The sequence below is a fragment of the Engraulis encrasicolus genome, chromosome 20 (genome assembly GCF_034702125.1).
Source record: "Engraulis encrasicolus isolate BLACKSEA-1 chromosome 20, IST_EnEncr_1.0, whole genome shotgun sequence".
In the NCBI taxonomy this organism is placed as follows: Eukaryota; Metazoa; Chordata; class Actinopteri; order Clupeiformes; family Engraulidae; genus Engraulis; species Engraulis encrasicolus.
Genome location: NC_085876.1, coordinates 13,475,253 through 13,490,554, shown reverse-complemented (window position 1 = coordinate 13,490,554; position 15,302 = coordinate 13,475,253). Strand labels below are relative to the sequence as shown.

Genomic DNA, 15,302 nt, shown 5'->3' with positions numbered 1-15,302 from the left:
TGCGTCGGTGCCGCATCAAGCTGGGCGGAGAGATGACGATGGAGAGAGTTGGCAATACTGAATGCGCACGAGGAGCGATGAGGGAGGAGTTAGACAGCATCAGAAGAGTTTAGACGAGTGGTAAAGAAGGATAGGGGTTGGTGAGAGGTTTCGTGGGAGCGTTGTTGTGTAAAACGTTTGGAAGATGACTTCCTAAGCTGTACAGCAGGGGTGGGGGAGGTTGACGACCTGCAGAGTCATGGCGGGCATGAGTGGAGAAGACAAGGGGGGGAGGGGGGGCACCTAGTGGTCTCATAGAGAAGGGTGGCAGTGTGGGGTGGAGAGATGGGGGTTGCAACTCAGGGGCGAGCCCTGGATGCGAGGAAGGCAGGGGGCTTCAGAAGAGAAGACGGGAGACCTAAGAGGAGAAGGGGTTTGGGGTTTGGGGTTGGTAACTGTTGTGACCCCTGTGGGTGACCTCTAGACCAGCATGGGCTCGGACATGAAGCTCTCCCCGCGTGCCACAGAGGCACCGCTGTTGGGCAGGGGCACCTCGCTCTCCTCCGTGTACGAGTCGTCGGCGTCGGGAGGGTGGGCCGAGCCGTCCCACATGGCCGGGCCGCTGCCATTGGCCGGGGCTCCGGAGTGGTCCTCGTCATCAAGGTCCTGAAAGCAGAGAGAGAGAGAGAGAGAGACAGAGAGACAGAGAGAGACAGAGAGAGAGAGAGAGAGAGAGGGAGATAGAGAGAGGGAGAGAGAGAGAGAGGGAGAGAGAGGGAGAAAGAGAGCGAGAGAGAGAGAGAGAGAGAGAGACGTTTATGACTATTCCCATAACACAGAAGGACGGCATTGCTCCGTAGTACATACTCCGTAGACTCAACAAGGAACATCCTATATCCAGAAGGACATCCTACAAACAGTGTATGGAAACCTTGTTGAAAGCATTCCGTCTGGAATTGTAACGAAGCCACAGAAGATAGTGAACATGGAAACCCAAAGCACTTGCGTTTAATGTATGATAAAAAGATTTGAAGTCACCCCAGTCCTATTATTGGTTTGATTACTATTTATTTTTATACTCCATTTTTGTAGCCTACTTTTCAGCAATTGTATTCTATAACACTCCTTTGAATGCTGATGTATTTTTATTTAATAATAACTTAGTTTTCTGTTCTTCTGCTTTGTACAAAATGCTTGCATGCTTGATTTGTGTACTGTGATTTTAATGTTTAATTGTATACCTGAAGAAGGTCGGATGACCGAAACGTTGTATTAAAGTTTGTTGGTGGAATGGACAGTGTGCGGGATTTCTTTGCACTTGAATGTTTAATTGTTGAAATGCCACGTTGCATATTCGTAGGCCTATTTCTATACCGTCATTGCTAGCAAGTTACCAACTTAATCGGTTATGGGTAATTGCCTTGTATACAACTACTGTAGACAGTAGCCAATGTACTGTATGTAGTTAGCAAGTATGGTTTTGAGAAATGCAATCCTAATCAGTCAGGTCCTGGCAGGGTAAGACGGAGAAGACTTACCTTTTTACAGATCACAAACCCATAATCTGCAGCAGCTGCTCTCCGTCTAAGAACCTTATCTAATCAACACCAAATCTAGCGATTGCTGCAAAATTATGACCCATACGGAAGGCTCTGTCTTTAACGGGAAGGTAGTGACCTTCATAATCGCACACCTTATGCAAGTATCAAAGTGCTGATTAAAACCACCTTAATTTTAACACAAAATACTGCCGTCATAACACTTGCACCACCTGACTTCATAATTTGGTAGAGGATTGGATGTGGAAGGCAGCGGATTTGGGTCTAAAGCCGCATTTTTTTTTGTCTGAAGCAGCATTATTCACAAGGCATAAAGCACAAGGCATTCATACCTGCCAACAAATCACTGTTTTTCTAAAGGTAATATTTTTTTCCCTAGGCAGGCAGGATCTTTTTCCGCAGCCATTCAACCTACAGAGTTGAATTATAGAGTTCAAGTACAGTACAGTAGCTTCACCAGGCTAATGCCTACATTGTGAGGAAACAGTGTCAGTCAGTTCACAACAGTACTTTCACATAAGGGAAATCATTAATTCAATTCTGAGCCCAAATTTTAGGTTTGATAATGAAAAACGAAGAGCAGGTTAACAGGGCTTACACAGCTGCTGCAAACATGTTTTGACTCACAGTGAGGTCCCAGTTCACTTGTACCACAACAGATACAAACACAAAAGTCTTTTATATCTTGTCAAGAAGTGGAGCAACTGATCTCAGTTCAGTTCTGACACATTGGCGTCATGACTGGTATGTTTAGGACGGCAGGGCGGAGATCAGTTTTGACACGTTCTGTTAGGAATCCAAAATTGAGGACAACAGCTCTCGACTCAGTTTGAAAACAACAACAGCGACAAATGCTGGGAACTGTGTGTGTGCGTGTGTGCGTGCGTGTGCTCGTGTGCTCGTGTGTGCATGTGAATGTGTATGTGTGTGTGCAATCAGCCCCCACCTCGAGCCTGTCTGCTGGTGACAGTCTGGGACTGTGCTGTGCTGTGCGGCGGGGGGAAGGGCGACTGGTAATTGCCTGTACGGTTATCGACGGAGATGAAATAAGTGGCTCATCACGTTAATCTCCCCCGAACAGAAACCGACACCCATCCCTCCCGCACGCGCACACACACGCACACGCGCACACACGCGCACACACGCACACACACACACACACACGCACACACACACACACACACACACACACACACACACACACACACACACACACCTTATCCAAACACCATTATACCATTGCCACCCCACCATCCCACACACACAGACACACAAAAGTCTGCGCGCACACACTCACGCACACGGGCGCGCACACACACTCGCGCACACACACACACACACGCATTCATGCATGCATATCCACACATAGAGGGAGAGAGAGAGAGAGGGAGAGAGAGAGAGAGAGAGAGAGAGAGAGAGAGAGAGAGAGAGAGAGAGAGAGAGAGAGAGAGAGAGAGAGAGAGAGAGAGAGCGACAGAGTGTGTTGTCAACATCACACACTTCATCACCCCTTCATGTTCTTCCCCATGACACACACGCACACACACACACACACACACACACACACACACACACACACACACACACACACACACACACACACACACACACACACACACACACACACACACACACACACACACACACACACACACACACACACACACACACACTTTTTCTCTTTCTCTCTCTCTCTCCGGCTCTCTCCCTCTCTCTCTCTCGCCCCCGTGAGAGCTAAATCATTCCCCTGGCTCACATGATTCAGAGTTCAGGCGATCGGCGTGATTCACGCACCACTGCCCCTTCCTGCTCACCAGGGATTCCTCATCCAGTATCTGCTATTTCTTTCTTCTGCCATCTCAAGCACGCAGGACCGCACCGCACAGCACAGTACTGTACCATGCACTACCTCCACATCATACAGCACAGCACAGTACAGCACGTTTCCATACTGTATCATGCACTAGCCCTACATCATACAGCACCGCGCAGTATACACAGCACAGCACAGCACAGCACAGCACAGTACAGCACAGCACAGCACAGCACAGCACAGCACAGCACAGCACAGCACAGCACAGCACAGCACAGCACAGCACAGCACACTATCGTGCACTACCCCTACATCATACAGCACACATCACAAAGCACAGCACAGCACAGCACAGCACAGCACAGCACAGCACAGCACAGCACAGCACAGCACAGCACAGCACACTATCGTGCACTACCCCTACATCATACAGCACACATCACAAAGCACAGCACAGCACAGCACAGCACAATACAATACACAGCACAGCACAGCACAGCACAGCACAGCACAGCACAGCACAGCACAGCACAGCACAGCACAGCACAGCACAGCACAGCACCACGCAACGCAACGCAGCACAGCACAGCACAGCACAGCACAGCACAGCACAGCACAGCACCATGCAGTGCAGTGCAGTGCAGTACACAGCACAGCACAGCACAGCACAGCACAGCACAGCACAGCACAGCACAGCACAGCACAGCACAGCACAGCACAGCACAGCACAGCACAGCACAGCACAGCACAGCACCATGCACTACCACTAGCACCATCTCAACATCAAAGCGCCATGGAGTACACCGAGTGCTGAACTGGGATGTAAAATCAGGCCATTTTTTTAGCCAAGACTGGTCAAACAGGCATTGAGAGAGACAAGGAAGCCTGTGACAAAAGTTTAGGCATGAGGGCTGACTGACGGGAGGGCCTGGCCAAAATCATCAACAGTCCACTGAGCCAATGCCCTGTATGCCATATGGCTTATCCAGCCATGAGTACATACCACACACAGCACAGTGCATCACAACGCAGCACAAAGCACACTTCCAATTCAGTACTGACTCACTCCTCCTCCTCAAGATGTGTTTTTTTTTCCCTTTTTACATCTTTTTTAAAAAAAATGCACTATGTTGCTCAGGGTGGCGGAATCCATAACATGACGATGGGAATTAGGCATCTCCATTTAGGCCATGTTCACTTCCTTCTTATTTCCTATGTGCATGCGTGCGTGCGTGCGTGCGTGCGTGCGTGCGTGCGTGCGTGCGTGTGTGCGTGTGTGTTTGGGAGTGGTGGGGTGGTGGGGTGGTAATGGTGCTAGCGCATCAGCGGATAACCAGCAGGTTCCTTTAAGCACTGGTTGGTCGGTTGGTGCAGTGTGCCACGGCGCTAATGCTCGCTCGCTCACTCACTCACTAACTCACTAACCACTGCCATTTAAAATTGTATAATTGGCAGCAGGCATAGAGTGTTCGTGTACGCTGAGTTAATTACAGGAAAAGGAGGCGTACTACGTACATGCAATCTCCAGAACACAATCCACAATCCACAGCTCAAGCCTGCCCCCGGCAAGAAACACCACCACCATCACCACCATCACCTCACCATGTCGCACTTCACGGACACACTCCACTTCATGATTGGCAGGTGGTGGTTTTTAAGTGGAGGTTATAGGTGTGTGTGTGTGTGTGTGTGTGTGTGTGTGTGTGTGTGTGTGTGTGTGTGTGTGTGTGTGTGTGTGTGTGTGTGTGTGTGTGTGTGTGTGTGTGTGTGTGTGTGTGTGTGTGTGTGTGTGTGTGTGTGTGTGTGTGTTGGGGGGATATTAGTCAGAGTGTATGCGTACATGCACTGTGCATAATGGTGAATGACATTCATGAAATAAGCCAACTGAAAAAACACAAACGAACTGAGCTGCGTCACGGCATATGCACATGCCTACAGGTGCACAGTGCCATTCCCATAGATTGCCATCGATGATGAGAATGTGATGACATTCTGACGTAGTGGATAGGTTATAAGCCCAGCGGAAAACCACTACATATGATTGGCATCCGTACCAGAGATGATTGATAAGGTAGACATGATTCATAGGGGTAATTTTTTTGTGCCTTTCGGAGACCAGCGGAGGAGGAGAGTGAATGGAGTTCCATTAGTGCGGTAGAGGGCGGTAGTGCACACATAGTAGGCAAGCTGCCACTAAATGCCACAAAAAAGTAGGAGGAGGAGAGGATGACACTCCCTTAGGACACCGGACTTGATCCCATTCCTTTGCATTGGTGACACGTGACGTGTGACTTGTCTTGGTCTATATTGAATATCTTGGTCCGTGCGAGGGGCTGGGAGTGCATGGGGCTTGATGAGGGGCCGGAGTCAGTAAGAGAAATGGTGTAAGTTGCGTCAGAGCATAGACACATACTGTGCGCACGCACTTTCTACTCAATGAATGACATGTCACCATTACTGGGTTGGGGAGGGGATGGGGTTATGTTGTATGAAAGTAAGTACATTACATTACAACACATTATACAATTATACATTATCTACATTACATGATATAATATACATGTATCCAAAGCATCTTAGTCTTTTTTATGTACAGAGCATTGGTTACAGTCACTGGAGCAGTGTGGGGTTCGAGTGGAAGGGTGGGATTCGAACCTGCAACCCTCTGATCTAAAATCCATCGCCTCTACCACTAGGCCACGGCTGCCCAAGTAAGTGCAAAAGGAAACTCGAGTTGATTCACAGCACATGTGCTTACACAGTACAGTCAGAGATTCTTTAAGTATATAGAGATATGCCAACATAATAGGTTGCTATGGGCACCTAATGTGACCAGGTTCCGGTCTGCCTAAAAGGGCGTGTCATAATGCTCCTAGCATTGAATAGAACAGTCCTTAGGTCTGCCTAAAGGGGGATTTCCCCCCACTTCCCCTTGCAATAATAGAACCTGGAAACAATGGGCCAATGGAACCTCTCTATCTCTAATCTCTCTGGTACAGTGTACTCTACTGTACTCTTTGATAGGCATGCCTCTGTAGAAGAGGAACTGAAAAATGAAAAAAGGTTGCACCATGCATAGGTTTCTTTATTACACAGACGCGTTTCGGCGCTCTGCCTTCCTCAGTCTGTGTAATAAAGAAACCTATGCATGGTGTGACCTTTTTTCATTTTTCAGTTTTACAATATTTTGGTCAGCACCCTTAAATGGAAGAGAAAAACTGTTGGGTGACGCCTGCTCCAACCCTTATGATCTGTAGAAGAGGAAGAAATGGGGTGTAAGGGTTTTGATGTATGATGGGGGTGGGGTGAGTTGAGGTAGGCCTACAGGTAAGTCAGTCAGAGAAATGCTTCCAATTGCGTTATAAATATAAAATTGGCAAACCATTGTACCACAGTTAGTGGGGATTGTGTGTGTGCGCGTGTGCGCGTGTGTGTGTGTGTGTGTGTGTGTGTGTGTGTGTGTGTGTGTGTGTGTGTGTGTGTGTGTGTGTGTGTGTGTGTGTGTGTGTGTGTGTGTGTGTGTGTGTGTGTGCGTGCGCGTGCGTGTGTGTGTGTGTGTGCCTGTGTGTGTGTGTGTGTGTGCGCGTATGTGATCATACAGGCAGTGGGTTAAATAGATAAGTGGTTCCAGGCACCGCGACTCGGTCATGAGCTCATCAACAGCAGCGGACGAGAGACAGAGCTGTGTTTGCAGATTAAATAATGAGCGATGAAGAGCCGTTCTCGCTTGCGCTCTCTCAAAACAAAAACAAAGGGCCGAGTCAAGTCCGCCACACACAGACACTCCGCCATGCAGCAGCAGTAATCAATTAATGAGCCTGTCGCAATAGCAGAGCTCCCTCCCTATAAGCCCGGAGGGAGGAAACAAGAGCTTCTTCTTATTATTGCTACATGTTTTGCGTAGTACTGTACTCTAAGTGATCAACAGTAAGAGTGAGCTACAAGTGTGAGAGAGAGCGGGTGCGGGTGTGGGTGCGCGTGTGCATGTGTGTGTGTGTGTGTGTGTGTGTGTGTGTGTGTCTGTGTGTGTGTCTGTGTGTGTGTGTGTGTGTGTGTGTGTCTGTGTGTGTGTGTGGCGCGCGCGTGCGTGCGTATGTGCGTATGTGTGTGTTATATGCAGCACTGTAGCAGCAGGGCTAGACAGGTTATGAGGGATACAGGGCACTTCCCCGGTGGGCCGAATGCTTTCGGTTTATTTTTCCCAAGACCAGGCTACAATTTAGATGGGGCAGCCCAGTGATGTATACAGGGGCGGATCTAGCCATTTTGGGGCCCTAGGCGAAAAACAGACATGGGGCCCTCAGAAGTCATCATATAGACATAGCATTCTGTGTTTTGGTGCTATTTTAGTCAATTGCTTTACATAAGAGACAAATTGAGATCAAGCCTCCTGTTTAGTGCATTCTCCATGACTGGTGTGACAGTTGGGGCCCCAGATTTGGTTGGGGCCCCAGGCAATTGCCTATGGTTTGCCTAATGGAAAGTCCGCCTCTGGATGTATATTTAATATAGACAGTGCAGTGGACCATCATGTTATAGTGTAGTGTATTATACGGCTGGTCTAGCTAGGCCACGTCCTAGTGACGCCACACCTTCGGCGATGCTTCTAGTCAGGCCTAGAGCAATGTACGTAAATGTCGTTTCTGATCTCCAGAAAAATCAGGAACTCCACTCACTTTGTAGGAAACCAGTCAACCAGTAGCAAACCTAGGTAGGCCGGTCAGCCATGCCATTTGGTAAACGTTAATTGTTATGCTCTTGGTCAGACCAAGTCAGGCTAGGGCTGGTCTACAGCATTGGTTCTTAACCTGGGGTGCGGGCACCCCCTGGGGGTGCGCCAAACATTTCAGGGGGTGCACGGTATTTTGTTTTTGGTGAGGTTGTGACCAAAATTCTGCTTCCAAACATTATAATTAGGCCACATCAAGACAAAATTAAAAGATGTTTTGGTCCCCATGTAAAGTCATTAAAGTATTGATTAATGTATAACGTCATTGTAATTAATTACTTAAATCCTTTTTTTGTGCGTATACACATGTAGAAGTTTGGATTGGTGGTGCACGGCTTGTCTTGGGCACAGGTTAGGGGGTGCTTCAAGAAAAAAAGGTTCAGAACCCCTGGTCTACAGCATATATCCCCGAGCCATTTATTGGGGCCCAGGCCTGCCCTGCATTGTGTTGGAGCTCCTTTCAAGGTCCAACTAGCTCGAAACACTCTGGAAGTCATGGAAGTCGAATGGTAACGTGCATGGAATGAGAAAAAAAATCTGTGGCTCCAACTGTAAGATGTAAAACTACAGACAGACGCAAACAACAGCGATATGGCACTGCAAGGACTTTCTCTTTGCTTTTGTGCAAGACGTCACAGGAATGTTCAGAGAAGGAATAAAATAGCAGCAGAAAGTGACACCGCAGGTGAGAAGCCTCTTTTCATATGGCAGTTAATTAGCTGAGGTGTCCTGGCGACATTATAGCCGTCAAATCAGAGTGTGGATTAACACTCAAGTTCTGTCTTCACACATCATAGCATGTATACACACACACACACACACACACGCACTCTCTCTCTCTCTCTCTCTCTCTATGTACTAACAGACACATGCACACACACATATAAACACATATAAAGTGCACAAACCTACCTACACACACATGCACGTACACACGTACACACGTACATACAGACACAGACACAGACACAGACACACACATTCGCTGTAACACACACAAGACAAGACAGCGCTTTATAGCTCAAACGGAAAGGCTGCCCCGGCAGCCCAAATATAATAATTTCTTACACCCCTAATAACACCCATTTAGTGCTCGGGAAGACATTATGCACAACCAGAAATTATGCAAATACCTACACAATTATAGGGCTAGGAGGGCTGATCAAACAGCAAGAACAAGGCGAAGTCCCCATCCTCATTTGCGTGCAGTAGGGCTGCAGCAGCCAAGACGAGGAATTGGTGTAATTTCTAAGATTATATGTTATTTTAGGGCAGATCGCGCCGGGGCCAGATCGAGCGTCCGAGGACACAGATCAGATTTCACAGGGGTCAATGGTCAGGGGTTAACACTGTATATCTTGCGGGGGTGATAGCGTGTGTTTGTGTGTGTGTGTGTGTGTGTGTGTGTGTGTGTGTGTGTGTGTGTGTGTGTGTGTGTGTGTGTGTGTGTGTGTGTGTGTGTGTGTGTGTGTGGACTTACAGTGACAGGCTCGCCTCTGGTCTCGTAGTAGACGTGACTGAGTGGCTGTGTCTCCGTGGCTGAATCCTGAGGCTTGTTCAGCTGTGTGTGTGAGAGAGAGAAAGAGAGGGGGAGAGAGAGGGTGGGTGAAAGAGAGAAAGGCAGAAGGCGAGAGAAAAAGAGCAATAGAGGGAGTGAGTTATGATTTGCACATAGTCACTCAAACACATGCACACACAGTTCCATGCACCCACAAACAGGAACACCACAGTAAAACGCACGCACGCACAGATACACACACACACACACACACACACACACACACAGAGACACAGACACAGACACAGACACACACAGACACACACACACACACACACACACACACACACACACACACACACACACACACACAGAGACACACACACACACACGCGCGCGCACACACACACACACACACGCGCGCGCACACACACACACACGCACACACAATATGCAAACACATTCCCCTCCATGCAAACACACTTACATGAGTGCGCATTAACCCTGCCTTAACCCCAAAGCCCCAGGCTCCTTGTCATTAGGAAATGAGAGTAGAAAGCATTTTCCCCTCCTTTTGCCCTCTCTCTCTTTCTCTCTCTCCTTTCTTCCCTCTTCTCTCACTCGCTCCCTTTCTTACCATTACTTTCTGTCTTGTTCTTCATTTCCAAGACTCTCTCTTTCTCTATTTCTCTCTTTCCCTCTTTCTTTCTCTCTCTCTCTCTAACAGACGCCAACCTCACAGTAATTCACAGTAAAAAAAAGCACACTTGAATTTCAGGATGCCTACATGCAGTGCAGTATTCATCTCTTTCTCTTTCTCACATATGAAAAAAGGGATTCTTTTAAATGCTGTGAGCTTAAAGGGATATGCCACTATTTTGGGGCTCAATACAGTTAAAGTAGTTAGCCGGGGTTTATAAAGGTGGTAAAGTGTCTTATTTTTCATGTTAAGCGTTGTCTTGCTTTAAGACAAGTTAAAAGAGGGCATATGTCGCTAAGCTAGTGAAAGTCAATGTATCCGTGTAGCATGCTTCAATGCTACACGGATACATTGACTTTCACTAGCTTAGCGACATATTCCCTCTTTTAACCTGTCTTAAAGCAAGACAACGGCTTACATGAAAAATAAGACACTTTACCACCTTTATAAACCCCAGCCAACAATGTTAACTGTATTAAGCCCCAAAATAGTGGCATACCCCTTTAAATATATCTGTGCAGAAACGCTTCACTGTTTCTTAATGTGTGACAACTTAAATACATATAAATGGAAACATCTTGCACACACACACTCACACATTTTTTAACACTTTTTTTTAATTCAAAATCATGTAACAGTATTATAGCTGTATAAAACATACCACCGAAATGAATGTGAAAACTGGCAGACTAAGGAGAGAGTGAGAGAGTCTTACCATCTTGGTGGATTGCACACACAGTTACATGCACCCACAAACAACACCACCACAGTAACGCATGCATGCGCACGCGCACACACACACACGCGCACGCACGCATGAGTGCGCGTGCACACACACAAGCACATAAGGACACATCCTCTTACCACACACACACACACACAGACACACACAGACACAAAAAGACACAGCCTCTTACCTCACGCACGCACGCACGCATGCGCACACGCACACACACACATACAGCCTCTTACCATCTCTGTGGAGCTTCCTGCCTTCACAGGGGGAGGCGGCTTATGCTTGGGGGGCGCACTGATTGGAGTCGAGGAGTAAAAAAAAACAAAAGACACAAATGGAAAAGAGACATTAGCCGCTTTCAGAAGTGTCTCCATTTACCGACATTTTACATACTAATGAAGAGCATCTGAAGAAATGAGTGTGGAAAAAACGGCATGAATATGCATAGCATTTAGGTGCACTGTTTGCCTGAGTGTGTGTGTGTGCGTGCATTGTAGAGCATAGTATAGCTGTGTGTGTGTGTGTGTGTGTGTGTGTGTGTGTGTGTGTGTGTGTGTGTGTGTGTGTGTGTGTGTGTGTGTGTGTGTGTGTGTGTGTGTGTGCGTGTGCGTGTGTGTGCGTGTGTGTGTGTGTGTGTGTGTGTGTACTTACTCGTCGTTCTCGGCACTGAGCTGCCGTTTGCGGAACAGGAAGATGAGCGCTCCAATCAGGCACAGGAAGATGACGGCGCCGATGATGCCACCGATGATGGCCCCCGTCGCCGGAGATTTAGGCTTACGCTTCTCTGTTAGAGGAGAAGAGAAATACAGGGGGTGGGATGGAGGGATGGAGAGAGAGAGAGAGAGAGAGAGAGAGAGAGAGAGAGAGAGAGAGAGAGAGAGAGAGAAAGAGAGAGGTGTAACCATTTAGTGTATCATTTTCACCAGGTCAGATTACAACTTTAAGCCATATGAATACACACCTATGTCGTAGGTGAAGGGAGAAAAAACCTTCATATCAACAACAACAACAACAACAACTTTCTTTTGTAAAAAGAAACAACATGGACTCAAGCTATTCATTTTCAACTGAGACAGAGAGAGGGATGGAGAGAGGGAGAGATGATGGGAGGGAAAAAGAGACAAGGATGGGGAGTGGGAGAAAATATGGTAGAGGGAGAGAAAGAAACAGGTGAGGAAGAGAGAATATGGGAGAGAGAGAGAGAGAGAGAGAGAGAGAGAGAGAGAGAGAGAGAGAGAGAGAGAGAGAGAGATGGAGAGAGAGAGAGAGAGAGAGAGAGAGAGAGAGAGAGAGAGAGTAGGAGAGAGAGCAGGAGAGAGAGTGGGGCAGGAAGGCATGGATAGAGAGAGAAGATGAGGGAGACAGATGAATATAAAGGAAATGATAGAGAATATTGAGGAGGGGGGAGAAAGAGTAAAAGACGGAGAAAAGAGGGAGAGAGGGAGGAAAGAAGAGAGAATGAGATAATTAAATGAAATGAACTCCATTAAAAAAGAATCAATCAATACGCGGCGTTGTAAAACAAAAGGTCCCACTACTTTGTCACCAGAGCAAGCCCTGGAGGGAGGGAGAGGGCCAGCTCTCTCCCCCGGTCTTTGTACTCCGAAAGGCAGGCTAGTGAAGCACACATTCGCTTGGCACACATTACTGCTTGAAGTGTGGAGAACAATGGCATGCAGAAGAGCAAAGCAAAGAGAGGAAGAAATAGAGATCTTCCTTTCTTCTCATCTGTCAGACGAAGTGTGTGTGCGTGTGCGTGCGTGCGTGCGTGTGTGCGTGCGTGTGTGTGCATGTGTGTGTGTGTTGGGGGCTCTCTCCCATATACTATCCTGGTGCTGATACAGAGAGCAAACACAGAAAAAAAAATGCAAAGAAAAAAGGTAATAGAGAGAAAATGAGAGAATGAAAGGGAGAGAGGGAAAGAGAGAAGAGAGCATTCTTCTCCTCTCATCTGTCAGTGATGTGTGTGTGGTGGTGTGGGATAAGTGCTTGCTATAAGGAGGTGTGCGGCGCGCATGGCGTGTGTGGGATTCTCTCTCTTGTAGGTAGGTATATAATATCGCAGGCTGCCGGTGCCAGACAGCGCACTCTAAAATTAGCTTCCCTTTCTTGGCTGATGAGAGCCGCCTCATCTGCTGATTACAGTGCGAGAGGCTCGACGCCTTATTTTTAATCTGCTGTACTCTGGCCAGGACGTCCGACAGGGTGGGACAAAGGGGTTTGTTGTCCCGGGCCCAGGGACATAGAGGGCTCAGAATTGGGTCCCCATTACATTGTATGAATATTGGGTAAGGGGGCCCTTTCGGGTGATTTTGTCCTGGGCCCAAAAGCTGCCAGTGGCCCTGGCTCTGGCTGCTGGTGCTGATGCTGCTGCAGCTGCTGGCACTGATGTATGGTGCAGTACTGTAGCTGACCAGTGGGGGAGCTGTGGTTACTCAGAAATGGGCCAAGGGGAGCTATGAACATTAGTTTGGTGGTGGTGGTGCAATAGCAGCTAGTCGCTAAGTGGCGCTAGCCTCGCGAAGTGCGGCTCCCTTTTGGTTTAGCGCAAGTGGGAGAAAAGCCTTTTGCACGTACTGGAGGCACAGGGAACACACACACGCACGCATGCACACGCGCATGCACACGCGCACGCATACACACACAAACAAACAAAAAAAGCTTGCACACACACACAGAACTCACACACACACACACACAGAACTCACACACACACACACACACACACACACACACACACACACACACACACACACACACACACACACACACACACACACACACACACACACACACACACACACACACACACACACACACACACACACACACACACACACACACACACACACACACACACACACACACAGAGAGTAAATGAGACACACACACACAATATTTGTTGGCATCTGGGCTCATTTCCATGGCAAAAATGCTTCCTGGCATGCCCAGTGTTTTCTCAACACCCCCTCCTCTCTCTTTCACAGCACATCAGCAGGTGGTGTCTGTCTGTCCCCCTAATCAACCTTCATTCCAGCCATCAAGCTAGCACACACATACACACACACACACCCTCACTCACTTATACACACACGCCCATCTCTCTCCCACTCAGCTAAAATACAGACACACATGCACTCTCCCTCCATCCATCTCACTCAAAACACACGCACGCACGCGTGCACACACACTTTCTCTTCTCTCACTCACTCACTCACTCTGACACACACACACAGGCACACGCACACGCACACGCACACGCACACGCACACGCTCACGCACACGCACACACAGTGTTAAACATGTTCCCCTATCTGACAGGAGAGGCAGGCACCCGAGAGAGGCTTCAATTATTTAGTATCTGCAAACCAAAACAGAGAGAAAATGAGAGAGGAAGATGAGGAGCGCAAACAGAATGGAAGAGTAGGGGACACTGAGGGATGACAAAAATGGGGAGAGGGATGGGGGGACTGATGAAGGGATAGAGGAAAAAGAGAGACCAGGCAGAGCAAGGAAAGGAAAGACAAGCCAAGTCGATATGCATAACATATGTCATGCACAGAGACAGGTTGATACAGTACTTCACGAAAAGAAAAAGAACTATATGCAAATGTAAACATGATATATTCATAATATAAAAGAAAACAAGTGCAAATGTTTAGGCTAAAAGTGAAAATGTAGAAATGTAGATTCAGTGATTGCTTTTATGTGACTGTTGTAAGTTTATTCACAGTAAATTGAAATGCTACACAGATACAATATTCAGCAATATATTTGGCTCAAGTAGGCCCACAGTCATTAGATGGCAGGGCTAAGTAACCTTGTGACAGTTGATTGAGCTGATTTGATAATGGTCCAAAGACTGAACCCTGGGGGACACCACAAGTCAAGGACAGAGGTGTCAAGGCACAGTTCCCAATGACAGCAGCATTTTGCTGCAAGTATAATTTTAATGTGTTAAGACACACAGTGATAACCCTACAATGGCTGGCATCCCATGTGATGCCCCCACTGTCGCCCTGCCCCAGCTGAAGCCCCGTAATGCAAAATCTGTGGGAAAAAAACATATAACTTCTGATAAAAAGTGCTAACACAGTATTGTGATGTCTGTTAATAGCACAGAAATAACGTGTTAATAGCGTAGGTGCCTTGCTCAAGGGCACCAGCCATGGATGAAGGTACTGGTGAGATTTGAACATGCATCTGATCTAAAGGCCAGCACTCTAACCATTGAGCCCCCACATAGTGCTAGCCTGGTTCACACCAGACGGTGTATGTGTAGCTTTGG

General features: G+C 47.7%; 1 protein-coding gene across 1 annotated transcript in view; it reads right to left on the bottom strand.

The window, feature by feature from the left end:
• Positions 1-322: 322 nt before the first annotated feature.
• The window catches only part of pvrl2l (PVR cell adhesion molecule related 2 like), a 241,666-nt gene continuing 226,686 nt past the window's right edge, over positions 323-15,302 (bottom strand). The window contains exons 7-10 of the mRNA XM_063185466.1: positions 11,666-11,798; positions 11,251-11,308; positions 9,561-9,641; positions 323-645 (exon numbers count right to left, since the gene is read on the bottom strand). Coding sequence (XP_063041536.1) covers positions 460-645; positions 9,561-9,641; positions 11,251-11,308; positions 11,666-11,798 — 458 coding nt within the window. The 3' untranslated portion in view covers positions 323-459. The remainder of the gene's footprint in view (positions 646-9,560; positions 9,642-11,250; positions 11,309-11,665; positions 11,799-15,302) is intronic.